This window comes from Streptopelia decaocto, assembly GCF_964273445.1.
Source record: "Streptopelia decaocto genome assembly, chromosome: 23".
Lineage (NCBI taxonomy): Eukaryota > Metazoa > Chordata > Aves > Columbiformes > Columbidae > Streptopelia > Streptopelia decaocto.
The window spans coordinates 1,434,949-1,462,121 of NC_138678.1; the positions used below are offsets into that span (position 1 = coordinate 1,434,949).

A 27,173-nucleotide genomic window follows, 5' to 3' on the forward strand; every position below is an offset into this window, starting at 1 on the left:
GAGCTCAGCTCTTCTCGGGAACCAGTCGCAACTTGCCTGCGTTTCAAGGCCGTCTCTTATCTTTTGCAGCAACTCGGGCTCATTGTGAAATCTCACCACTGGAGATGTTAACAGCCAGGATTTATGGCTTCTGTAGTTTCCCCTTAATAGCTTCAGCTGGGGAAGCGCTGGCGAAGGATGAAAGATGCTGGTACGGGATGGATGTCAGGAGAAGACTTCAAAGACTTCCAATACATTGAGTCGCATTATGATACTCGGGATCCTTCTCTTACAACCATCCAACACTTTCAGGAGCCTCTCCCTCCTTAAGCACAGCCTTAACCATTTGGATCCGCAGTCAAGCACCTGCGTCTCAGCTCAGGATTGTGCCCCGAGGAGCCCCCGTTCAGCTGCTCCCAGCAAGTTTCTCATCGCCTACAGCACCTCAGGCAGCAGCACCTTTCTCCTTACCCCAGATCTCCCAAACCCTTCCCTCCCAAAGACACGGTGAACTGGCTCAGACCAACACAGTAGCCACTGCAAAATCCAGTTTGAGGCAGGAAGTTTCATGGGAAAGCTGAGCAAGCTCTGCCATAACGAGTAATTGGCCATAAGGAAAGTCTCGTCTGGAGGGAAGGACGGAGCGAGCCTGAGAAGGGATTTCCATACTAATATCTATGGGTTTCATTGCCCTGCGGGCTCGTCACACTGTGAGAAAGTTTGCTCGTGTGTATTTTCCGCTGCCCACTGGTACAAAGGGATCTCAGAGTAACTGGACTGGTCTGTCACACTGTGTGCCCGGAGGGCAGGGAGCTGGGACCCAGCGACATCCCCCAGCCCCGCGAGGTGCCTGCAAACGTGCAGAATTTCTCTCTTCACCCACTGCTCAGAGCAGCAGCATTTCACACTCCTTCCCATGACAAGTTTTACTGCATCACTGAGTCTGGTTCCAAGCCCACATAACGCTCTGAAATTAGTTAGACCCCCTTGAAGAAATCTCTTCAAATCCGCCAACCCCTTGCCTGTGTTAAATGTGAATGTGCTGTTGGACATCTCATTCTTGGGTGAGTGGGTGCAGCAAGACAAAGAGCCAACCGCTGCCTTCACAAAAACACAAACTGCAGGAACTCCCAGTCCCTATAAGAAATATTACCTGAGGAAATTAAAACTCAGAAGCAGCTGAAGCAGCATATGCCTGCCCACACCTTAAACCCACATGCACAAGCAGGAGCTGGAAACTCAGTGTTCTCCTACCCTATGTCCTTGCGTGGTGCATCCAGGCTCGTTTATCACCGGTCAGGCCACCCGCACAACAATGGCAGGTTAAGTTGTCTGCGTGCCCTGAATGACGAGAAAAATAGCACAAGCTTCATCATTTCCATAATTCAATTTTGTTTCAACCATATCCACGGCAGGAGCCCACGGACACAGATCAACCCATCCAGATCAAATGGAACAATCCAGCTACAAGCCACGGAATTGTAGGAACATGAACGCACTTTGTTCCACTGATAGAACTTTATTCCCAGCAAGGCAGATAAACAAGTCCTTGTGACCGGCAGAGTTAATAAAAGCGCATTTCCTTACGGCACACGCGCTCCAAAGCGCCTTCATTTCGATCACAAAGGGAGACGATTGGCCATGATACTTTCTTCTTCAAGATCCTTCTTTGGTAGCTGCAGATGGAAAACACTACCAAAATCTTTTAAAGGTAATTATTCAAGAAAGCAAAGCTGAGACACGACAAATGGAAACAGCTTGCCCACCACAGACGAGTCAATGCCGTTTGAACCGGCATAACCTTCAAACTCATTAAGAGGAGCAGTATCGCTTTAATCAGACTCTTTAAAATAAGAATTCCATGTGCAAACTGACAAAGTCATTCTCCTGGGTCCTGCCAAGCCCTTTGCCGCAGGCAAAGGGGTTGAGACGTCCCTTAGCATCAATTTTGTTTGTTTATTTATAAAGTTCACATGTTTGATCTTAGTTTAGCAACTGTTTTCATGTCTCTGTCCAGTGGTAAGAACACAGCAGCTCTCTCTTGAGTCAAAGAATCATGAGTTCTCTTTTTCCAGCTCTGGAAACCATCCAGCAGCAGCTTTGAGAGCTCGTCAGAAATGCAGCGAGACCAAGTACGGCGGGATGTGCGGGGAGAGGAGCCGCTCGCCTCCAGACCCATCGTTTCTCACACACAATTAACAGCTGGGCTCTTTTAGTCGCCAAAGTTAATACTTTTCAGCAATTATCTCATGACACATGATTCATGTACCTCCCCAATCTCCAGCACCGCGCTCACGACCCCAAGTTGCTCAGCACCACACACTTTTGGCAGCCTTGGAAAGATACTCACCCAGACTAAAGAGCTTTGGTATTGCCAGTGTTGCTGCCTTTTTTATTATTATTATTAGAGACTAAACTGCTTTAAGCCTCCCCGCCGTGCCTACTGAGCTCAGGAGACCACCGCAAACCCCACAGTTGGGTGTGAACTGTTCAAGGTGAACCTTGAATTCAATGAAGAAAGTAAAGCCCTCGAGCAGCAGTTCCCAAATGATCACGATTAAAAGGTCAATCAGCTGCTCAGGGACCACTCACCCTCTGTTAGTACCATCACCTGCTTCATACAAGCCCATCAAAGGCTCATCTTGGCCTCCTGGACCAGCTGTGATCCACCACAGTGAAACAGTCCTGATTCATGAGTCACTACATCCACCCTTTCTCCTGGAGACATTCAGAGGCAGCAAAAATGTTCAGACATTCAGCTCAGACTTGGTTTTTATTGACGTGAGTATCCAAAAGCCCTCGGGTAACCACGTCAGATGAGTTCCTCTCCATCCCACTGAACACAAAGCTTTGTCCAGGTTTCTTTTTCCTCCCATAAAAATCCTGACTACCCTCTGACAAAGTGATTTATTGCTGCACCAGCAAGTGCTCAGACACTTCCAGGGTCTCCTCAGCTGTTTTATTGGTGTTTATGAGAAAACTGAGTGGAGGAAGTAATTAGAAAATTGTTTCTGGAATTTCCACAGCACAATTAATACCACTGAAGCTTTTGGCAAACGGTGTGTTTGAGCCTCTCTGCAATAAGAAAACGGGAGCTCTGATAAAGTGCACTAATTGCTAAAGGAACGAAGCAAGACAGATCAGTCTTCTCAAATGTGTGCAATGCCCTATGTAAGAAATGGAACAACGCTAATAAAATGAACTTCTCGGTGAAATATCACCAAAAAAAATGTTGATGAGTACCTAAAATAGTATTTCCAAACAAGGCGCCAACAGTTCAAGGCTCGCACCATTAAAAACACATCTCAAGGTGAACCAGCGCTCAAAATCAGAGACTGACGGCACCTTCCAGTACAACTTAGAATAGGGCAGAGTACAAATGGAAATAAAACGATCGATTAAGTGGGGTTTAGCTAAAGCATGTTGAGAAGAGGGTGACACACCTGAGAGCAGTCAATGCAATTCTTGCAGTTCTCAGACTGTGCTGCTCTCTGCCCTTACAACTGAGAACAGACACCAACTGCTCTCACAACGCCTACTGATCACAGTTTAGTTAGTCCAGATCCTAAACCACCAGAGCTCACTACAAATCTCCAGACTAGTCATCCTTGGGAACACGGAGCTAAACCAGAGCTATGGAACCTGGATTCAAACCGAATTCCAAGTTGTTAGATCAGAGCTGCCCCTGAGAACAGGGAGATCACAGCAGTCGGAAACAAGGAGGAACGATTCGGCCTCACCCAGCGCCCCTCGAGCTCTGAAATTCCGTCCATCGCTCACAGACCAAAGGGGTTGGGACGGGGCTCCACAGCTGCCGCCGAAGCCAAAATCCAGCTGTTTCTCGCTAGGACATCCAAAGGAACCTTCCACACCAGATTCAGCAGCCACTTGAGGTGTCTTAAAAATCTAGCAGAAAATGTAAAGGTTATTAGCTAGTCAAAGTAGCTTTTGCAGCAAATCATTATTACACAAAATACGTTGCAGCTTGGCTGCTCCTTTTCAGCGTGCTTTTCACACTAAAATGGTGTTCCGTTACCTTTTGGTCCACCCTGGTGCATTTCATGTGGCCAAACTGAAACAAGGCAAGTGCAAATCTTATGGCACAACCCACCTCCCATCACAAACCTTGCAGTCAGTAAAATCATCCCACCAAGGGGTTCATTGCTGGGTTTCCTACTGTTTCAAGCCCGTCTGTTGCTTTCCTGTGCGTGCTCTAACTGGTGGCATCCCAGGTTACAGGCTCTTCTAGATTGCACAAATTCCCTTTCAAAAATCAAAATCACACCCCAGATCCACGTTAGAAACGGCACGTATTCTGCCTTAAGTCACATCACCACTGAAATAAAAGGCTAAATATTGAGAATATCATTACTACAAAGTTTTGTTCTGTAGTTGAACGCTGCAGTCAAGTCACAGCTTCCACACGAGAGAACTGAGTCTTCAGAAATAAGAGAAAGATCTGCTCGGTAGTGAAAATATAATTTTATTTTTAACAATAGCTGCCAGCAGTATACTGGTATATCTGTAAAAGACGTTCCAGAGAGTGAAAGACATCAGCAAACTACAATAAATTGTATCAACTCTTCAAGTATTTCTGCAAACAATGCTCTGATTCTCCATGTCCTGTCTTGGGAGTCTCCACGTCCTATTCTGCTCCACTATTCTCCCACCCGCTCTAACAGTTGGTGGCACAGGTTCTGAGGCAGATTAAGTATTTTTCACTTGGGATAAAGCCGCCTTCTGAAAATATTAATGGGTTGTGTTTGGACACCACTCCAAGTGGCAAAGAGTAAGAAGTTGACTGTACTTTGCCACTTTTTGTTCTCCGTTGAGATAGGCATCAGTGGGTTTGGCTCAAGCACCTCCAGTGTGTTCATGTCTGTGCTCCTTTGATACAAAATGCTAATTTGCTACTTTAGCATAAAAAACTTGATTACATCTCTCTTCTTATCATGGAACTGCACGCAACTTTCAACCTGTTTAAACACGCCCGCTGCGGAAAAAAAACCCCAATTTTATGGGAAAATGGGAGCGGACAAGCTATGCGGCTGTGACCGGCCCCTGGGGACAGTTACAGAGCAGCAGCGAACACAGGATGGACGGGAAAGCTTTGGAGCGCACAAAATTGCTTCACAATTCACATGCCTCTTGCTCAGCCAGCAGCTCTTACACATCAGGAACCTCTTCAAGAAGAAAAGCTTCGTTAAGAGGCAAAAAAAAAATCATGCATATAGTATAATCTGCTCTCCCACACAAAGAGAGGGTGAGGATGATGGATTTTCCCTTTATGTTCAGGAAATACACAAGTCACCTGTTTTAATGGGAATTTAAGCATATTTCAGGTTGAGAATAAAGTAAGTTATTCAGCATGCTAATACATGCAGCCAACTCGCAAACTGGAATGCCTACTTGAAAGGGTAACTGCTGTTTTTAAATCGTAGAAGGGGCTAGAAGCATCATTTTAAATTTAAACAGGGGGGTAGATTAATTGCCGTTTGATGAAATTAAAAATGCATTTAAAGATCAGATTGTAAACAAGTTGACAGAAGTCAAGAATTTACATAGTTATGAAAGGGCTTTTTTAATTAATGTAGAGCTGGCGATTGGGGCCAGATGAAAGTGTTCTACCCACAGCAGACGCTGAGGCTGCTCCGCAGCTCCCTGGCTCGGCTCTGCTGCTCTGGAGGATCCCCGAGAGCTCCGGCTGCTCCGCGCTGCTCCGGGGCCGTGCTGAAGGCAGCGAGGGGCTGCGCAGCTTCTGCCACCACCCAACGGGACGAGAGGAAGCCTAGAAAACTCCTTTCGGACAGGACAGTTAACAACATCCTAAAGGAACCGCATTCAAAATCGCTAACCTGGTCCTCGTTTTAATTACACCTATAAGGGAAAGGCTCCGAGGCTCAATTGTACTGAGATAAGAAACGCATTAGTTACAGCAAGAGCTTTAACTTTGTTTACAAGCTTTCAGACACGATCATTAAAATACTTAATGCTGAATATAATGTATTACAATTGTTTGAAGATTGCCTAAAAAGGAGAGAGAATATATTATCTATAAAAGACAACAAGGCTGGTACTTTAACAAGGATTTGTGTGCATTGATATGCAGGCAGCACACACTAGAAAACGGCATGGAAGTGTTTTCATGCTCATATGCACATAATTGCCTGATGTACTAAAGTGTGCACACAAGGGCTAATTTGCTTTTAAAAGGAGTCGAGGCCCGATTACTACAACCTCAGACAACTTCCAAGGGCCATCCTGATCTAGGTTTGAAAGCAGAGTTAAAAATTGATCAAAGCTACGCCCACAATCACATTGCTTCCTATATTTTTGTTTTTTAAGGTTAATTGTAGGACGGCAAAGAGCACCGAACCAATGAGGGTTGGGTTGTTGGGTTTTTTTTTACCCTATGTGTCATTAAAATGTTATCTAACAGAAAGGAAGTCATTCTTTATTCTTGATGCCACGTTGTAGCAAAGACTGAACCCCTACAGAGGATTATTATGGCTGAGAACCTTTATTCAGGATGAGAAGGTGACATTAGAATACAGTAATTATTCAAAGGCTACAGTTAAGCTTTTCCTAAGCAGGTCTCTCTGCAGAATCTTCTTTCCAAGCCTAAACAGCCCTGTAATAAATCCTAGGTGGGTTTCACTGTATCTAGGGTTGTGTTCAAAAGACACGTAACAGGATTGTGAACGGCCTTTGTATGGGAATTGTAGCTCTAGGAAGGCAAGACAAGGCACCACGAGCCACGTGTGTTAATATGGATCCTGCACTCTACCTCTTCTACGTCAAACTAACTGCGTGGGTACAGAAAGTAGCAAAAGCAGGATGCTTAGAAAAGTCGGGCTAGTTTTCATCAAGCCAGTGCTTACCAAAATAATTAGTGTATAAAAGTGTTTATGTGAGCATTTCCACGTTATTGCAGAACGTTAAATATTCCAAGAACAATCTACCAGGAATAGCACTTTCCAGCTTCTAAAAATCAGTTAAATATAAAAGTATCTTTACAAAAAAATAGGCATATAAGTCTAGCGTTCTTTGGAGTTGTTTATGATGGTCTTTTAAAAATAACCTAGCGGTTTATTTCATGCATCAAAATCATTAATTTTAAACAAGAAAACTATTCCCTGGTGTAGAAATATTTGAAAATTGCTTTTAAAAAAATCATAGTGCTATTCCTCAGTGTTGCTGTAGAAAGATTATGTATAGTAGTGCAATGATTACGACTGCGCAAAATTACCATCCAGGGGCACGGACGGGCAATAAGGATCAATTCAATGTGAAGGACTGGATGTCACACACCATTTCTTTACCAGAGTAATTAATAAATTCCCTTTCAGGAAAAAGATGCATACTATAATTTAAGGCAAATGTTATGTGTAAAGGTCACTTTTAGCTTTCTTCAGGAAAGAAATAGCTTAAAAAATTCCCAGCCAGACTCCCCATTTAACAGCTCTGGGTGCTGTCTTGCATCGCTAATCATTGCACTGCTATTCACCATATACAGTAGCTATTTACCAATAGGACACTAATGTACAGGTACTTGGTTTATGACAGCACAGATTTTGTAAGTAAATACCACCAGAAAGGCCTACACAAAACAAAGGCTCTTAACTACCAAAAAGAAAGCCACTTGCAAGTTTTCGGCTGAACAGATAGCAAGCATCCAATTCTGCTGCTTTCATGACGGTAAAGGGCATCCTGACAATCGGTTATTTGCTGCAACTCAATTCGCGACACATGTAAGTTGCCAATTAAAAGTTTTATCTCTTCAAGCTCATGAAGACACAACTAAATACCAACTTTGAACTGTGAGCTTCCTGCTATAGCACCCAAGCCTAGATTCAAAAGCTTCCCTGACGTCTGAGGTCATTCAAAACCAAGCTTCGCATTTGAGTCCATTCTCAACCATTACTGTGATTTCAAATCCAACAGATTGTTTTTTTAATGTTGCCAAATATTCTGCAAATGGCTCTTTTGGGTAATAGGTTCCCTTCTATATGTAAATAGGATAGACAAGCAGGTACAGCTCAATGTGTCACAGGTTCGACAGTTGTGTATAGATCTTCTGGAAAAGCAAGAAATTCCAAAATACATAAATATTCCTTGTACCATATAGCAAGACAGTATCCTAAACCAATTTGTAGAGAGGGCCCAAATGTTTGTGAAGTAGTAGGGGCAAGATAACCCTTCATAGTGAAGAATTTAGTTACCCGAGTGCAATATTAACATAACTGCATTAATGATATTCAAACTTGCTGTGAAAGGAGGTAAGAAAACACAAGCCTATAATTAAGTCTGCAAACTTTAGGTAATTACTGTACCTGGTCTATCCACCATAACTTTGAATAACTGCAAGTTCATGCAAAAAAAATTGCTATCTTATATGAAAAGAGCAGTCTGTTAGAAGCGTTGTTATGGAATATGCACGAAGTCAACTCTTTTGCAAGTGCTGTTTACTTGGTGAGTCTCTTGGCTACGTCGCTGTAAGCGATTTCAATTTCTTTGTCTCCAGGACAGGTGTTGGTGAATTCATCCCTGCTGTAAGCATTCGTCAGGTATCTCCAAACCCCCGTCATTTCCTTGGGAATCTCAAAGTTGCGGTACTTTTTGGCCACCACCTAGAAGAAAATAATTCAATTATGAATTGACATCCTTCAGTTTAAACCACTTTTCCACCCCTTGCCCCTCTCTCGTTAACTTTCCAAGGCATACGCTGGGAGTCACTTGTGAAGGGAGCAGAACCTGTCCCTCCGGGACGTGCCTGGGCCTGGCAGCGCTGCCTCGCTTGCTTTGCGCTGCTGTCCTACCAGAGTAAACCCTTCTGCACCCAGGGGAAAACTTAATCTGTGGCTCCATCTGCAGTACAAAACTGACAAAGATCACTGGAGACAGTGAGGACTGGGTTAGGGAGCAGTTGGGCAATTTGGACAACCATAAATCCATGGGTCCGGATGGGATGCACCCGCGGGTGCTGAGGGAGCTGGCTGAGGTCATTGCTGGACCACTCTGCATCATCTTTGCCAAGTCTTGGGAAACGTGAGAGGTGCCTGAGGACCAGAGGAAAGCAAATGTCACTCCTGTCTTCAAAAAGGGCAAGAAGGAGGACCTGGGGAACTATAGACTGGTCAGCTTCACCTTCATCCCTGGGAAACTGATGGAATGACTTCTCCTTGGTGCCATCTCAAGGCATATCAGGGCTAAGAGGGTCATTAGGGGCAGTCAACATGGCTTCACCAAGGGGAAGTCGTGCTTGACTAACCTCATGGACTTTTATGAGGACATAACAAGGTGGATGGATGATGGCAGAGCAGTGGACGTGATCTACCTTGACTGAGTAAGGCATTTGACACAGTCTCCCACAGCATCCTCACAGCTGAACTTTTATTTCACATTGTGTCATTTCCTTTGTTTGCTAACGGAGCATTTTTCTCCACAGATGTGAGAAGACATCTACTTCAAGCATTAACTGGCCAGATGCTCACTTTCCTCCTCCCGCCTCATTCTTTTAAGCGTTGCAACTTCTCCCTGCGACCACACTTGTCAGCGCAGTAAAACGGGGTTTGGTTTGTGCCATTTTATCATCTGCTGCCCAGCTTGTCTGCTGATCCACTGAATTCAACTCCTCCCTACCCAAAGCCCTTGTGAATTACCCCAATTTTATGCAATTTCAGGTACTATTAATACTGTAGTTAAACTGACAGGGGAGCTTACAAATGGTTGAAATTAGTTTGACTCTAGAATGGCATAAACCATAAGCATCTTGTCCTTCATTATCACATAACAATATACGAGCCATTTACCTTGACGATGTGTAGTTTGGGTAGCAGGTTGCAGTCTGCTAATGTCATCTCATTGCCATCCAAAAACTTGCGGGTAGAAACTGTAATGTCCTCCATGCTATTTTCATCTATCTCATCAGGAAGAGGAGAGTTCAGATACTCATCCAGTTTCTGGAGGGTTTTCAAGAGGCCACGTTCTAAGGCTACAGAGGAACAAACAGCTTCATAAATTTCAAAGCAAATTACCATTTAGAATATTGATATCAGTACCAGACCTGACAAACAAAATCCACATCACCGCACTACCCAGAACAGGCCATATACTGAAGGATTTTTAACCACTGTACAGTTTTTGTGGCAACGCCACTGCTGGAGCTGCCTTTGTGGTCACTAGTGACACTGCAACCGAACAGAAATCCCTTTAAATATCACACAAAAGCAGGTTATTTAAAAGCTGGTTTATACATGAGTTTGCATGAATTTCAAATACTCTAAGACTCTCCACAAGGGTTTATTTTTGGTTTAAAAAGTGGCTTATGTCACTTTCTTAAGACTGTTCCTAACAGGCTTAAACTAATTAGAATTAAGCTATGCCGGGGTTTATATTCATTTAAAAGTAATCTGTTTAATGTCACATGCTCATCAACAGCCACAACCGAGCGCACACATGCCGAGGAGGTTCGGGGAAGGCAGCAGCAGAGGGCAGCACACCCCACAAAATCACCAACCGTTTCTCTTCTGTTTACAAATATTTCCAAGCTCTCCATTCAAAATACAGCAGAAAGGCTTCCCAATTTGTATTAAGCTATTTAAAGCTCTAATTGGGCTTTTTTTTAACCTCTTATTGATCTCCCACCTTCCATCTACTACGTTCTCTCCACACAGGAAGGTCTTAATCCTTTAAAGAGCGACAGGAACTAAGCTTAGCCCAGACTGGAGGCCTCAAGCCTCAGATACCAAGTGAGCAGAAAGGCCTCGCAGCAAATGCACAGAAACTCAATGTCCTGGTTTTGTTTAAAAACAAGACCAGGTCTCTTTTAGCGACTTTTCTTTCAGCTCAGTTCTTTAGGTGGCTGCACTTTTCTGAGTTTTAGCCTGCCTATTTTTCCTAGATGCTGATAAGAGACCAACAGAATGCTGAAGCAGCTCGTGTTTAGATTTATTACTATGGTAGCTAAGAAAGACTGATAAGTTTTCCCACGTTGCGTTGAGAGAGAGGGGCGTGTTTGAGGAGGGGTGGATGGAACAGATGACTAGAACTGACCAACGGAACTATTCCATCCCATAATTGTCATACCCCTATATAAGAGGGTGACCATGAGGGTCACACTCTCTTCGCCCATGGCCGGCATCTGGAGAGGACCCTGTCTGTCTGTCTGTCTGTGATCCACGGGCCTCAGGCCCTGCATCCCGCAACCAGGTTCCAGTTTGCTGTGCAGTCCCGCCAACGACTTCTGGAGGCCTGAGCTGCACCCGGAGCCGCCGGCTCCGCACACCCAGCTCTGCTGCTGAGTGACGCCAACTCCACATCCAGCACTCCCGACTGGGTTTGTATATATATTCTCTATTCATTAGTAGCATTAGTAAAACCCCTTAAAACTCTCCAACTTGAAGTCTAAGTCTCTCTTCCTTTCCTCTTATCTTTCTAATCATCTTTCCGATCCAAAGGAAGAGGTGGCGGGAGGTAAAGGGGATGACAGGGAGCGTCTGCCATGGTTTATTGCCGCCTTGCCATAAACCTTGACACTCAACCACTGAGGCACGACGCAAACTCTGCAGGGATTTGGTTCTGGATGTTCAAATCATTTCTACTTCATTCAGGAGTTTTGAGTGGCTGTCGCATAGAGGAGTTTCAAGGCCAGAGGTATTTCCAAATCATGCACCCCTTATTAAAATTCTGAACAAACAGTGTCTAATTGAAGTTTTCTTTAGAATTGTTGAAATCTTCCATCTCTGGCCATTAATTTTAAACCACAGGCCTCACTCAACATGCAGTAAAATTTGTCAGTGAGACACTTCATAGTGAAGTTGCTCTGAAAAACACAAGACACTGACGCAGCGTGTGCAGAGCTGAGAACCCGCAGGTAACCCACCTTCATTAGCTTCTGGTCTAGAATTCTTGATAAATGCAGAAAATTTGGCAAATATATCCATTCCAGCAGTGTTTGATTCTGGATGCTTTGGTGAAAGTTTTAAGTACCTAAAAAGTACAAAGGAGATGATCATTTAGCAGAATGGTGCTCATCACATTAACTAGCACAAAATGGCCCTTAAAAATATATTCTACATCATGTATATTTACCAGTTTATCCATGTTCAGATTAATGTGGAGGATTTGCTTCTTCCACAAAACATCACACACTTCCATTTAAGATCAAAATTCTTAAAGGCAACATGATTTTAAAATAATCCTGACAATGTTTTAATATAAAGATGAGGGAGCAGAAGGAAGGAAACGTATGACAAGCAAGAGCTCCAATGTCTAATCTTGATGCCGAAGAACATCTTAATTAGTACAGAAAACCTTTTTGGGAACACTCCATCTAATCTAAGGTGACAGATTATCATTTTAACACTTACTTGGGTGGAGCCAAAACATCTTCCAGGAACTCCTCGATCTTATTGACGTCTGTTTTCACTTCACCATTGTAAGTGATGAAGGGCGGGTGAGTGCCTGGAGCCAAATTTTGAAGGTCTGCTGGTTTTCTAGGGTGGAATACAAACCAGTACACAAGTAAGCAGGGGACAGCCCTGACCCCAGCTTTCATTGCTACAGTCGCAAAAGCACCGCCTGAGGTTCCCACATCCTTGCTGTTTTAAAAAGATACCCCCAGCTTTCCTTTTAAAAAGTGAATTTGCAGCTTGATTAGCATTTTGAATATATACTTGATAACAATTAATTTCAAATACTAAAAACTCCTCGTATCTCTGGCTGTTTTTTCTCAAGTCAATATAACATTGACTAGCTGGGGGATATATATGTACCATAAACACTCTCCCAACATCTGCAATACAGAGTTTATATATAGCGTAATCTGTGATCAGTGATAATCCTCCCCTTTAAACTCCTCTGGAAAGAAGCAACTCTGAGATAGAGCAGTACATACAAACCATTTATTACGTGCACACAGGATCTGGTTCTAGACAGGCTGGCAGATGCTTAACATCACGTTTAAAAATGATGCTCAAAGTTTCCTCCAGTGAAAAAGCTATTTCCAAATAAGAGCAGCACACTTGGGCAAAAGGAGGGGAATCCCCAACATGAGTATGACTAGACACAAATGAAACAGAATTAAGCTAAAATACTCAGACATTTCTAAACCTTAAGTTGGTTTAGATGGTACCTCTTCGTATTCACACCATTTCCTTTCACACTAATCCTCATCAAGCTAAGTAAGTTTCTTTTCCAAGCAATTGGCTTCTCTCTCCTCAAGCTGTGCTTTGATGCAAGGACAACTCTGCAGGCATTTATTTCAAAGCCGTGCATGTTCACCCACCTACCCATTCACCCCAAACGCCTCAGTCTTGAACATAAAGCTCTCACATCTTGTCAGCAGATCCAGATGCAAAGCTGAAGTCCATTATGAAATGTGGATTCATTACAAGCTATAAAATCCAAAGCATCATCTAAAAAGCTGCAGCCAGTTTTCCCTTAGGTCATCACGGTATTAGTTAGTCCCATACTAGCGCGACTGTCTCAGCGCGAGCAGAACTGCAATGACAGCACTGCCTGGCACTGCTTCAGTAGCAGCACTTAAAGCTTTTCTCTGATGGAGCTGCTGACTCCGGTCCAGAACGACTGCGGTGGAACGACACGGTCCATCTTCTCTAAGAACCTCTCCACATTTTAGAGTAGAGTCGGCAATTCCTTGTTCCCCAGATCATCCCTGTGTCCTGACAGCCGACAGCACATGTGGTCCAGATGAGACAGGACGGTGCAGTTGCATTTCTGTCAGGCTGACATGTCACAGAATGACCATCACCTCCTGTTAGCGCTGTGCTGGATGAGGAACAACAAAGATACCTGACCCAGCAGAAAACTCGCCAAGATCAAGTTGTCCCTTCGTTACTATTTGAACAAATCCAAACCAGACCGTAACCCTTGGACGGGGTTTGTGCTTTGTACGACGTGGCCACATTTCTGAGCCAGCAGCAGACACCGAGAGCTGGATTTACTGGAGACTGGAAGCACTGGATCAGGAACACACACAACCATGGTCACTGGGGCAGCTCGAGAGCGGTGCCCTCAGGGATACCACAAAGCATAAGTGTGTCCTGTGGCAACGTTGCTTTCCACTTCTTACAAAATTAAGAACCCCTACCAGGATTTCATGTCCTGCCCACTGCTGAACCTTTTAAGCAGCGCAAACAGTGACGGTAGAGAGTGTCGAAGTGCATACAGCAGGTAGGAGCACTTGGGACTAAATGTAAAACTAAACAGGGCAACAAAGATGCTGAAGGGAGTGGAGCATCCCCGTGTGAGGAAAGGCTGAGGGAGCTGGGGCTCTGGAGCTGGACAAGAGGAGACTGAGGGGGGACTCATTCATGGGGATCAATATGGAAAGGGGGAGTGTCAGGAGGATGGAGCCAGGCTCTTCTGGGTGACAACCAGTGATAGGACAAGGGGCAATGGGTGCAAACTGGAACACAGGAGGTTCCACTTAAATAGGAGGAGAAACTTGTTGGGGGTGAGGGTGGCAGAGCCTGGCCCAGGCTGCCCAGGGGGGTTGTGGAGTCTCCTTCTCTGCAGACATTCCAACCCGCCTGGACACCTTCCTGTGTAACCTCATCTGGGTGTTCCTGCTCCATGGGGGGATTGCACTGGATCAGCTTTCCAGGGCCCTTCCAGTCCCTGACATTCTGGGATTCTGTAATTCTGTAAATGAGAAATCTCATTTTATACATAAGAACATTAAGCACCTTGCTTTCAGCCGGGTGACAAAAGTCTTGTTAATACAAGGACTCAATCATTTTCAATTTTTAAGTTATTCTCACCAATAGTTGCCATCACCCTCTTACTTTTAGGATTTAAAGTCTGTTATTGGTTAATGCTTTAAGTAGCTTAACACTTCATTTAAATAGAGCTTTGTAACCCACAACAATTGCAGGAAGTCATCGTGGCTCACTTCCAGTTTCACATGTTGGCTAGATAAAATTCCTCAAAAGGAATGTTATTTTAAAAACAAACACAGGCAAGACTGCCGGATTTGCAGTAATATTATCAAAGGCAAGATTTTATTTCAGAAACAGACTAATCTAATGAGCCAACCAAAAAAGTTTTCCAAAGAATCCGAGTGCATCTCAAGGATCTCAGAAGATTTTACTGACCCCTCTTGCCACGCCAGTCCAACAACCTCTATCTTTTTAGAGAAAATGAAAGCAGATCAACATCCCACAGCCAAAGCCCAAACATAATACACGGTTTGACTTCCAGTTTGCTGCTCTTGCCAGGGGATCATTAACAAACCCTGGTTTACCACATACAAGCCACAGCCCTTAGAGCATCACAAGTACACAGGAATATCCTTAAAAGGCTAAGAGGGCAATTTCCCTTAACAGTCAAGCAAGAAGGCAATTTAAAATGTTATAATGAAGATTACTTCAGAGATAAAACTGGACAGCTTTAAAGAAAACCACTCCCATGACCACTCAAACCAATTCCACGATAGCCAGTACCTGCCCACAGTTTACGGGAGTATTTGGAGGCACGACCACATCCTTAGAAATCTGGCTATCACTAGCTAATTAAGGCTTTTTAACAACAGAGTTAAGGTATAAATATTTCACTGCTTTGCCACAAACTACAATAGCAAATACAGAATCACAGAATCACAGAATGTCAGGGATTTCCCCCAGCAATTGCCTGAAAAGGCCAAAGTTTGCTCTGCTGAAATCCAGGGTTGCAGTTCTGCTTGCTATCCTGCTCCTGCCATGTGAGATCCTGAACTCCACCATCTCATGGTCGCTGCAACCAAGGCAGCCCTCAACCTTTACCGCTTCAACCAGCCCCTCCTTGTCAGTGAGGATGAGGTCCAGCAGTGCTCCTCTTCTAGTCGGCTCCTCCACCCTTGGCATCACAAAGTTATCGTCAAAGCACTGGAGGAACCTCCTAGACTGTGGCGGGCTGAATGGTCCTTCCAATAGACATCAGGGAGGTTAAAATCCCCCACCACAACCAGGGCCTGTGACTGTGCGGCTGCTCTCAGCTGTCTGTAGAGGCCTCATCAACTTCCTCACCCTGATCTGGTGGCCTAGAATAGACACCCACAATAGTATCACCCTTGCCAGCCTGCCCCTTAACTTTCACCCACAGACTCTCAGCTCGCTCCTCGTCCGTGCCTGGACAATACTCAATACATTGTAGTTGCTCTCTCACATAAAGAGCAACTCCACCACCACGCCTGGCTGGGCTGTCTTTCCTGACAAGGACACAGCCATCCATGCCCACATTCCAGCCATGTGTGCTGTCCCACCATGTCTCTGTCACTGACACTAGGTCATAATCTCCTGCCCTAACACAGGTTTCTAACTCCTCCTGCTTATTCCCCATGCTGCCTGCATTGGTGTGCAGGCATTTCAGAGCGTGAGCCGAGCACACCCATTTCAGCCCAGGGGTATGGGAGGCCTCCCAGCCTTCTTGAACTCTAGAGTGTTGCCCCACTGATGCAAGCCCAGCCACATTCCCATCTCCCTTCGAGCCTAGTTTAAAGCTCTCCAAGTGAGCCCTGCTAATTCCTGCCCCGGCATCCTTTTGTCCCTGCGAGATAAACCTTTCCCACGTATCACTGTTTGGACTGGTGTCTTGTAAAACCAGCCGTTATCAAAGAACCCAAAGCCCTGCGGGTAGCACCAGTCCTGGAGCAAATTGTTTACAGACTGAGTTATTCTATTCCTTCCCATATCATCACCCAAAAATGGAAGGAGGGAAAATAGCGCTCAAATAACTTCAAGATCACACAAAGGCAGCCCCCCAATGTAATACGCTCTACAGTGTTATATAAATCACACAACTACTACAATGAGTGTCTGAAGAGTAACATGAAAAAAATGCCAGCAATAAAACTTTGTCTCCTATTCCTAAGCAGTATTTCACACTGCTGAAGTTGCATTCACCTCTGCGCAGTCTTTAATATTTACTAATGTCTTTACTTAACCTTTGTCAACATAATTGGAAAACCACACAATCAAGATGTTTGAAATGGGATTTCAGAGCTGCACTCAATGTTGTTCCAAGCCCAAGGAATGGTTTGTGCACTGCAGCTCTGCTCCGCTCACCACCACAAGCCACATCTCTGAGCACTGAAACGCTGCTTCTGAAAAGGGAAAGAATAAAGCTTCTGTCTGACTAAACAGGAGCAAGAAACGTCTGATTTCTTTGAAAGGGCAGCATGTCCCGCTCTGTTTGCCTATGTGCATATTTTTGTGTCTTAAGAGTAGAACTGCAGAATGTTCTTTTGTTACACAGTATGATGTCCGCTGCAATTATGGAAGGGAAAATACACGCCAGAGTCAGTCACATCAGACTCAGATTTTCCTCTGTCCCAACTTACTCCCTTGTGAACTTTTGTACCCAACTGTGACCTTTTAAGCCTGACAAACAGAGTTTGCCTGACTGTTGTGCAGAAATCAGGCTCTGAGGCAGCACCATGGGTTGCAAGTAAACTCTCTTCTTTTGTTTTTGGCTAATAAAATAAATTCAAGTGCTTAAAATCATGACTACCCCGCTCTTCAATGAGTTTGTCTCTTTCAAGAGAACAAAAGAGAAGGTAATTGGCTTAAATAATGTACTTGTAAAAGCAATTCCTTATGACAATATTACAAGTATTAAGGCGACATCTACTACCTATTATCATTCTGGTAATGCTAACGGGGAAAAAACACCATCTGGTATAAACATTTCCACTTAAGCAGTTAACTGAATTTGACATTTTGCAAGCTATCCTACTCTACAACTACCTACTAGACGATCCGGAATGTTGAATTTGTATTTATGAGGCTTTATTTAAAGTCTAAAAGGAATTAAGTTTGTATCAACATCAATTCAAATCTGAATTAGTCCTTCTTTTCCTTTACCAGAAAATAATTCAGTGTACAACAGGGTTCATTTGACCTATTCCCGTGCAGTTTAATTTTGCGCTTAGTGCTTTCCGCTCCCCAACATAAAAACCCTGAAAGCTTCCCTTGTGTAAGAAAGGACCATTTTAAACATCTGCAACCCATTTATATTCTAAAAGTTAGTTTTACACCCCATCCCCCCATGCAATTAACTCCAAGTTGCCAAAGGCACACAAATAAAGCCAAAGCATCAGGCATCTGAAAGACATTTCTCAGACTGGTTCAGCAGTAAAAATGCTTCCATATATAAAATACCTCTTCTAACCTTCTTCTCATCCCCTGCCACCCCAATAAGAGGTTAAATAACACCATCACTAAAAGGAAAGGAAGCCTAAAACTCCACACAGTTAACAAGCAGCTCTGGTGATTTTGAAAAATTAAAACAAGTCATTGCCTTCAAAAAAATTACCAGAAAAGGTTTAAAGCTAACAGGGTGATTTCTTTCTTACTCATTTTACACTTGATTCATTGGAGAACACTGTGTATTTATTTCTGAAAATAAGGTTTTAAGCACCGGCAGTTTCTCCTCTCTCGGAGAGCGCAGTGACTCCGGTTACATTAGTGCTGTGAAAACATGACTTCACACTGAAAACAAACACAAGGCCTCTGCTGAATTTAGCCTTACCACTTGTCATAAAAGTCCACCCAATCTTAGCAAACTAAAGACTCCTGGATTCACATCTCACCCTTCTTAGTCGCTAAGGCACACACTTCACAGAAGAGGATCACTTCAAGAGAATTGATCAGATCAACTGGTTCTGGTTACAGATACAAATAACCATCAGTGAATGCACCACGTACACTGAGTATTTTCTAAGGACAGATTTTCAATGTCAGAAAATAAGCCGTAATTTAGAATTTCTTACCTCTTCAGGTCAACTGTTGTGACGCTGAACACCACTCCCTTCAGCCACAGAATCATGAACAGCCTCTGCGAAAACGGACAGTTCCCTATGCTCTCGCCATCGCTGCCAGCCTGCAGGAAAACACGTCATTCGTTAGCAGGTAGGACTGTGCCACGCTCACAATTACAGGAAGATCTTCAGTAAAGACAAACTTGATAACAGATCATGGGGTTTATCGTCTGCAGAGTCTTCAGATCACTGACTCTCCCATAGACCTAGGCAGCTCCCAGCCAACCGGCATCGTGCAAAACGCACAAAAACGAGCATCCTCAGAATAATTCAATACACTTCATATGCTGGGAAGGTATGCATGGACTTCTGCATCATGCTATTTATTTAAAGAAAAAGAATACTTGCACCTTCCAATGACTTTTTTTTATTCTGTAGACATAACAAGGACTTTATTATAGTGAAATTTGCACATTTATGAAGTCAACTAATCTATTTGACATGTCCTCTAACAGCTGCTCACAAAGTGTATCCAAACAAGAGTTCCGATCACAAAATAAGTTCTCTTTCACACTGAAAACGATCGAACTGCTCTTAAGACTCAAAAAAGGGCAGCTAATCATCCTCATCTGAGCAGCTACACCTTGTGATGGCAGTTTTCCAATGTCAATATTGTTCCTAATTATTCTTTTTTCCTTCTTCTACAAGGCATAGCTAATTAATCGTAGTCATCTTCCAGTGTACTGCTTATATCTCTCCCTGTGTAACGCTACAGCGAGCCAAGTGCAACCAGGAACTCTGGATCTTTATTGTACTGCAGGTGTTGTAAGGAAAGACATAACTAAGTACATAGAGACTTCACTGACAATAAAGTCATATTCCAAAGCCACGTTTTATAGGCAATTTATCAATAAGTCTTTGTCCTACCACAACAAAGGTCCATTGCGTAGCAACAGAAAGGCACTCCAGGGCACCCAGTGATGGCATGCGTCTCATGATTGCTCTGACAATGAACTATGTACTGCTGACTTGGAAAATTTTAGGTTTTAATGGGCTAGAATTAGACACTTGAAACCTTGAATCTTGCTATAAAATTCCACCCTCTGAAAAGAAACCTGGTCCAGTAGTTAAAACAGCCACATACGTCAGATTACCTTGACACTTTACATTAGATGAGTTTCAAAGAATTTTGCTTATTTTTATTAGAGTGCTTCCAAGAATAATTTTAATCAGTACAATTCTCAGAACCTGGATAATTCTTTCATCATTACTATCACCTCTCAACTAGGCCATTTTAAAACATATTGTAGGGTATGCTGGCTGCACCCCTCAGAGAAATGACAGAAAACAAGTATGTTCACTAAGCACCAGATATTTAAAGGCAGAGCTACAAAAACTCATGGTGCCTTTGCTGATAAGGCTGAGACTCCTTTAATAGTTATCAATCCATACCAGGGCATGAGAACTCATAAACTGGTTTATGTTGCCTCAGGTTTATGGTCTCATTTCTACAAGCATCCATCCTGACGCGGGTGAGCGGCACCCACGCTGTGCTGCAGCAGCGGGTGCGGTAACCTGTGCACTAGGGCGTAGAGGTTGTCACCTTTGCTAGTTAAGACTCTCTCACCTATTGCCACTGTCTCAAACTGTTGCCGACCATGGTCTCGATCAGAAAGAGAGCTTGTCTGAAGACGACTGTAGCAACTCAGACTGTCTGCCCCGAACCGTGGCTGTTCAGGTTTCTGGCTGCAGGGAGCGCCAGAGCCGGCTGCTGCCGGGGGAGGACGGGCAGCATCCCACCTGTGTGAGGGGTGAGCAGGCGCAAGGTCTGCTCAGCATGGCTGCAAAGCTTAAGGAGGAGATTGAGATGCTGAGGACCATCAGGAGTGTGAAAAGGAAACTGACTGGTGGAGTAACTCCCTGATGTGCCACTCAGAGAGGCTCCAGGGGGATACCCCCAAAAGGTGATGGACCTCTTGCCCTGTCAGGCAGAGGGAGAAGACCTGAGACAGCCCCTGTCGCTGTCAGGCAGAGGTAGGGGACAGAAAAGACAGCGAGGGCTGGAAGCTGGTTCCAGTCCGGGGACGTGGGCAACCCCAATCCCTACCTGCTTTGCCTCCCCAGGTGCCCCTCCACAGTAGGTTTGAGGCCCTGGATCTTGAAGAGGAGGCAGGTGAGGATGTGATGCAAGGCCCACCTACGAGGTCACACAGAACGAGGCAGTTGACCCCACGCCTCAAGACCGCCTCACATAAGAAAGAAGGGTAATTGTAGTAGGCAATTCCCTTCTGAGAGGGATGGAGGGCCCAATCTGCAGTTGACCCTCATCCTAGGGAAGTGTGCAGTCTACCTGGAGCCCGGATCAGGGACATCACCAGGACGCTCCCCAGCCTGGTGCACCCAAAGGACTACTACCCACTGCTGATCTTCCAGACAGACGGGGAGGAAGCTGCATCCCGCAGGCTGACGGGAATGAAAAAAGATTTCAAGGCCTTGGGACGGATGGTAAAAGAGTCTGGGGCTCAAGTGATTTTTCTCTTCCCTCCTCCAACCTCATTGACTTTTATGAGGACATAACAAGGTGGATGGATGATGGCAGAGCAGTGGACATGATCTACCTTGACTTGAGTGAGGCATTTGACACAGTCTCCCACAGCATCCTCACAGCTGAACTGAGGGAGTGCGGGCTGGACGATCTCTGAGGATTCTTGCTCCTGTATGGATTCACGTGATCCTACATCACAAGATGCTTCCATGAAGATTCCACTCTGCAGCCTATGCCTAACAGCTGTATGTTCTCATGGATTTCATATTAACTGCAATGCCATCCCTCCAGACAGGGGCGTGTGTCTCAGGATTTTCCACTACAGTTACATTCCTGTGTTTACACTGCAACAGACATTTCCTGCAGGTGAATTATGCCACTGTAGGTCTGTACTCATCTACCTTTTTTATTGTGCCACGTACAAGATCTTACCTGCCTCTGAAAAATGTTGAACAGACATTTTTGTATCAGACAGACTCTGAAATTTAACAGCTGCAACAATACAGTCTGAGAGGACGTTAGGGTGTTGGATTAAAGCCCATGCCTTCTTTCATATGATGTAATTCTACCATGGAGCTTTATTATTTCCAGAGGAAGTTTTAAAAATTGCAACAGAAATCAATCAAACTCAAATTCAGGAGGTACCTTTGTTTATTATTCTACAAATTAAATCTTAGCCTGTCTTTTAAGTCACAAACTGAATGAAAAATGGTTTCAAATTTAAGGTATAGCACAGAGCTGTTGCCTTCATTAAGGTCCATTTTCCTAAGCCAAAACCAAGGTGAACAATGAGGACCAAAAAAGGTCAAATGTCTTTATGCTGTAAAGCAAACTTGTACCAAAACTCTTCTTCTCTCCCAACACAAGCGTAACATTCAAAATGAACAAACAACTTAACAAATAGCATCTGCTTTTGTTTTAGCAAGACGGGCTTTTGGGATTATTTGAGTCAAAAAATATGATAGCCTGCTAACATACGGTGGTTGGAAAAAAACCTAACGCATTTTCAAAGCTGAACCGCTAAACTGAGCACAGACTTTTCTGTCTACATTCAAACGTTTGTCCCACTTCTGCTCCAAAAAGTCCCAAGTTATTCCAAGCACATACTGGGAAAGGAATGTGGACAGAATGCCAAGAAACTTCTGGCTTCAGTGCTCGTGCAAGGAATTCTGCTCTGTAACCGTTTGCCTGAGAGGCCCGTTTTGTGTCTTGGTGTATCTGATGTGTCGGGAGCTGCAGCGCAGACCTGTTAGAACCGACATGCAGATGCACGTCACGCTGCATGGAACACGTCATTCCCCATCCATCGCACCAGGAGCTTTTTTAAAGGGAGATAAGTTGGGTAGATTCTTCAAGAGTCAGTTCTGACTCTGATTTTCTCCACTGTGCTGATAGTAATCTATAATCCTTTAAATATTGCAAGAATATTCCGAGATTCTGCATTATTCATCATGCAGGGGGTTAATCGTGTAACAATTGTTTCTTAAGGTCCCTATTAGAAAAGCCAGAAATCTGTCATTGCCTTGTTTTTATAATTCAGGCCATAATATTCCACGATATCTTTAGTGTCTAATCCTAATAACTATCAGAGTGAAGAAACTATCAAATGTTGATTTCTCTATACTAACACCAGTGTAGATTATTTGTTAATTACAGGAGATTATACTCATTCTATACGGACAAGCCTTGTGCTTTATTTCAAATTCTTTCCAAAACCAGTCTAAAAATCTTTATAACTAAATAATGTAAACTTCCCTGCTATTAGAGTTAATTTTCAGTTATCACCAAACGAAGCTGCCATTATACACTGAAGGACATGTACTCAACAACACCATCATGTATTTCTGTTTCACTGCAGGGAAAACTACATGAGAAGAACAGTATGATGCATACATGTTGTCTCAAAACAGCAGCTAAAAATCACTCCATGTTTCATGAAAGGTAAACTCATTTCAAAAATCAGAGCAAATTAATAATAATCCTATAGGAATTACCATTTTGAGAGGAAATGGTGTAAAGTAAACTAACGAAGTGATTCAAGTCAAAAACACACAGCAATTCAAAACTGGTTTAACGTTCCACACATAAATATTGAAAGTGGTCTGGTAATATCAGTCTAAATCCTTGCAGCGTCTGCTCAGCCCTTTATCTTGCCAAGCTGGATAAACAGAATTCCATGCTGTTCAGTGAGCAGTTTTTTCAGATAAGATGTAAAGAATTACGTCCATGAAAGAACTATAACAGTATTTGATGTAACACCAATCAAACGCCTCCTCCGTATGGTGCCACTGTACCGACTGCTTTGTGTTTTTGTTCAGGCAGAAGACGGATGAGCCGCAGGGATGTTATCTGTGAGCACCCACCCCGCAAGGCAAAATAGACCTTAAAGGGGCCTGATGTCTCAAATATTAATGAAGCGTCATTCAAAAGAAGAAAACGGGTGACAAGGCAGCAAGCTGCAGAAATCAGGACTGAAAAAGCGTTGTCTGCAATACCACAGTGTCACCCTGCCACCGGCCAGGCCAAAGCTTGACAGCACCCTTCAATGAGCGAGAGCGGCACAAACAAAATAAACCCCACAACTTGGAAGACAATTCTGTCCTGCAAAAGATTCAGAATACTATTAATAGAACAGCACCCTGTTTCAATATAGATCAAACATTTTCTTACTATTACCAGGAACCTATAAGTGGTGGCGGCAGCAGGCACTGCTTGCGACATACAAGAACTTAAACCACCCAATTGCATTCTCTTAATAGCACTGAAAGTGAGCAAGTAAATATTACTCTAACCTTAACATGGAAATATTGCCTACAGATACTTGATGTGCTGCTATGAAATACTTTTCTTCATACTTCTCATAGTAATTCAGCTATGCTGGTAAGTGTAAAACAAGGAGTAATGAAAAAGGACATTAAAACAGAAAATGCAAAGAACAGTATTATAAGGATAGGCAAACTAATGGAAGTAAACAAACTCACAGGCTCTTTATTTTTCAAAGATATCAACAAAACATTGCTGGACCTCTCTCCATCATCTTTGCCAAGTCCTGGGAAACGGGAGAGGTGCCTGAGGACCGGAGGAAAGCAAATGTCACTCCAGCCTTCAAAAAGGGCAAGAAGGAGGAGCCAGGGAACTATAGACCAGTCAGCCTCACCTCCATCCCTGGGAAACTGATGGAACAACTTCTCCTTGGTGCCATCCCAAGGCATATCAGGGCTAAGAGGGCCATTAGGGGCAGTCAACATGGCTTCACCAAGGGGAACTCGTGCTTGACCAACCTCATTGACTTTTATGAGGACATAACAAGACGGATGGATGATGGCAGAGCGGTGGACGTGATCTACCTTGACTTGAGTGAGGCATTTGACAGTGACAGGACAAGGGGCAATGGGGACAAACTGGAACACAGGAGGTTCCAGTTAAATTTGAGAAGAAACTTGTTGGGGGTGAGGGTGGCAGAGCCTGGCCCAGGCTGCCCAGGGGGGTTGTGGAGTCTCCTTCTGTGCAGACATTCCAACCCGCCTGGACACCTTCCTGTGTAACCTCATCTGGGTGTTCCTGCTCCATGGGGGGATTGCACTGGATGAGCTTTCCAGGGCCCTTCAACCCCTGACACTCTGGGATTCTGTGTGAAAACAGCGATGCCAGCACAAACCCAACAGCAACTGTGAATAACTCCTTCCAGCATGTTTGTTCCCTTCTGCCAGACATACCAATGAGAGTGTTCAAGCAATAAACACTTCATAAACATTGCAAAAACGTCCGCCTGCTTCAATAATTAGCCCATGAAAGCTGCTATCAACATATCCACGTGAAAGATAAACGAAAAAGGCCTGGTAAACACCTACTGCACACACCTTGCTCTACAGGATCTTACCACCCCACACGCAAACAGAGTGTCCAGGAATCATGATGTGGAATCAGAGTCTGGACCATCTCATAAAAGCAAAAAAAATTTAAAATCCACTCACAAAGAGGACAGAATGAAGAAGATTTAAAACATTTCCAAAGACAGTTCTGCTAGGCTCAGAGATTATGATTGTCTTGACCTCATCTTTATGTTGGACTACACATTTGGCAAAGCTCTTCAATATCGAATATTTAAGTTCCTTCATTTCAGTCCTGAGTGCTCATTATGGCTGATATTTGTCATGTTTATCAACCAACTCTCTCCTTTAAAAGTTTTTCTCCAGTGATAAAAAACCGCTGCAGGTTTAAAGATCCATGTCAACCTCTCAAAAAGAGACAGGAGCAAAGGCAAATCTCAAGACAGCTTCACGCTTGTAGCAACCATTAAGATTTATTCACACTATTAAAGGTCTCTGACAAGCAAGCAAACTCCTGCGATTCTTTCCCAATGTTAAGAAGATTCTAAGTCAATCATCCAACATCATTCTCATCATCCCGAAGGTCAGCAGTTGGACACCTTATACAGCTATTACTTCCAATTCACCTGTGTTCCTCGTGTTGTGTGTTGTCAGTCGATGAGCCTACAGCATCACAAAGAAAATTACAGTCTAAAATTATTAGTCTATATTTTCTATATGCTGATTGAGCATATAGCAACCTTGATCACCACTGCCTCTTGACAAGCTGCACCATCTTTGCTCAATTGTAATCAATCCAACTTCCACATCAGCTGAAATGCCTGTAAACCCAAAAAGCTTAAAAAATTAACCAAACTCCCTGTATTTACTTGAGATCTGGCTATTAAAGCAGGGAAAGGAATGTTTATCAGCCCATTCCAGTAGCCTCTGAAGTCATTACCTTTCTGATAAGCCCCCGCTGTGTTAGACATGAGTGTAACAGCAAGTGCCCATTTTAGGATGATGCTATTCTTAGCTCAGTGATGCTATTCCTAACAAAATAATTAGCAGCCTTGTCTCATACACTTTCCAGCAACTCTTGTTCATTGCTACCTCATTCTCACTGTAAAGCTTTTGTAAAAAGCTATGGGATCTTCGCGATGTATTAAACTTCACCATTCAGTAGAAATTAATTAAGCCCTTCTAGTTCTTTGGAGAAAAGAAATTATCCCATGTTCATCCTTTGGGAGAATCAGACAGAGAATCAAAAGCTGCGTTAAATACTAACTATAATATTCTTCAATGAATAAATTAGCTGAATGATACGGATACAAAAACCTGGGATTACTGTGGCCAGCCATGCACATGACCACCTCCTAGCCTGATAGAGGAGAATTAAATTACTCATTAACAACAGAAGCCTGGTATCTCTCTTCTGTCCCTCTTACTGCAGTGGCAATACCTCTGACAAAGGGATCCAGTTACAACAAACCTCAGTAACATCAACAGGGCCAAAGAGACTGAAATTTGCTGTGTAACAGCCTGACACATTCTTGCAATCTTCTATTAGGAAACTGTAAGGTAATTAACTATACAGTACTAAGGGTTTCTTTTACAGTGCTTGAAACTTGCCTCTGGGTACCTAGCATAGGAACTTGAACAGGCATTGTGTATGACAATGATTCTCTCCCTCCACACCTCTTAAATTTGTTAACAAAGTACAGTGTGTGCTTTGGTTACAGCCCAAGAGTCCCATTTCCAACCCCCTCCCCCTAATAATCAAACATCTATAAAAATCATAGGAAATAACTGCAAAGTTTGTTACTGGGGCTCAGAAGGCCAAGTAAAATTTTTATCTTTGGCATTTATGAGTTCTTCAAATAAACATTTGAACACGCGTCACTTCTGCAGAACATAAAACCAAAGAACCCTGTTTATGGTAGTTTATAACCCGATTTACAGAGCTGAGATGAGCAATTAGTTGGAGAGGCGAGCAGAGAGGAAGGTTTACTCTCTGTTGCTTCTGGTTTCAACACAAGCAATGTGCAACTCACTAACAGGCACCTCTCTGAGTGTATTC

At 43.6% G+C, this 27,173-nt stretch overlaps 1 protein-coding gene across 1 annotated transcript in view; it reads right to left on the reverse strand.

The window, feature by feature from the left end:
* Window positions 1–4,442: 4,442 nt before the first annotated feature.
* The window catches only part of CLIC4 (chloride intracellular channel 4), a 29,345-nt gene continuing 6,614 nt past the window's right edge, over window positions 4,443–27,173 (reverse strand). Inside the window, exons 2-6 of the mRNA XM_082071363.1 lie at window positions 18,752–18,861; window positions 12,351–12,476; window positions 11,864–11,970; window positions 9,792–9,973; window positions 4,443–8,609 (exon numbers count right to left, since the gene is read on the reverse strand). Of these exons, the coding sequence (XP_081927489.1) occupies window positions 8,445–8,609; window positions 9,792–9,973; window positions 11,864–11,970; window positions 12,351–12,476; window positions 18,752–18,861 (690 nt within the window). The 3' untranslated portion in view covers window positions 4,443–8,444. The remainder of the gene's footprint in view (window positions 8,610–9,791; window positions 9,974–11,863; window positions 11,971–12,350; window positions 12,477–18,751; window positions 18,862–27,173) is intronic.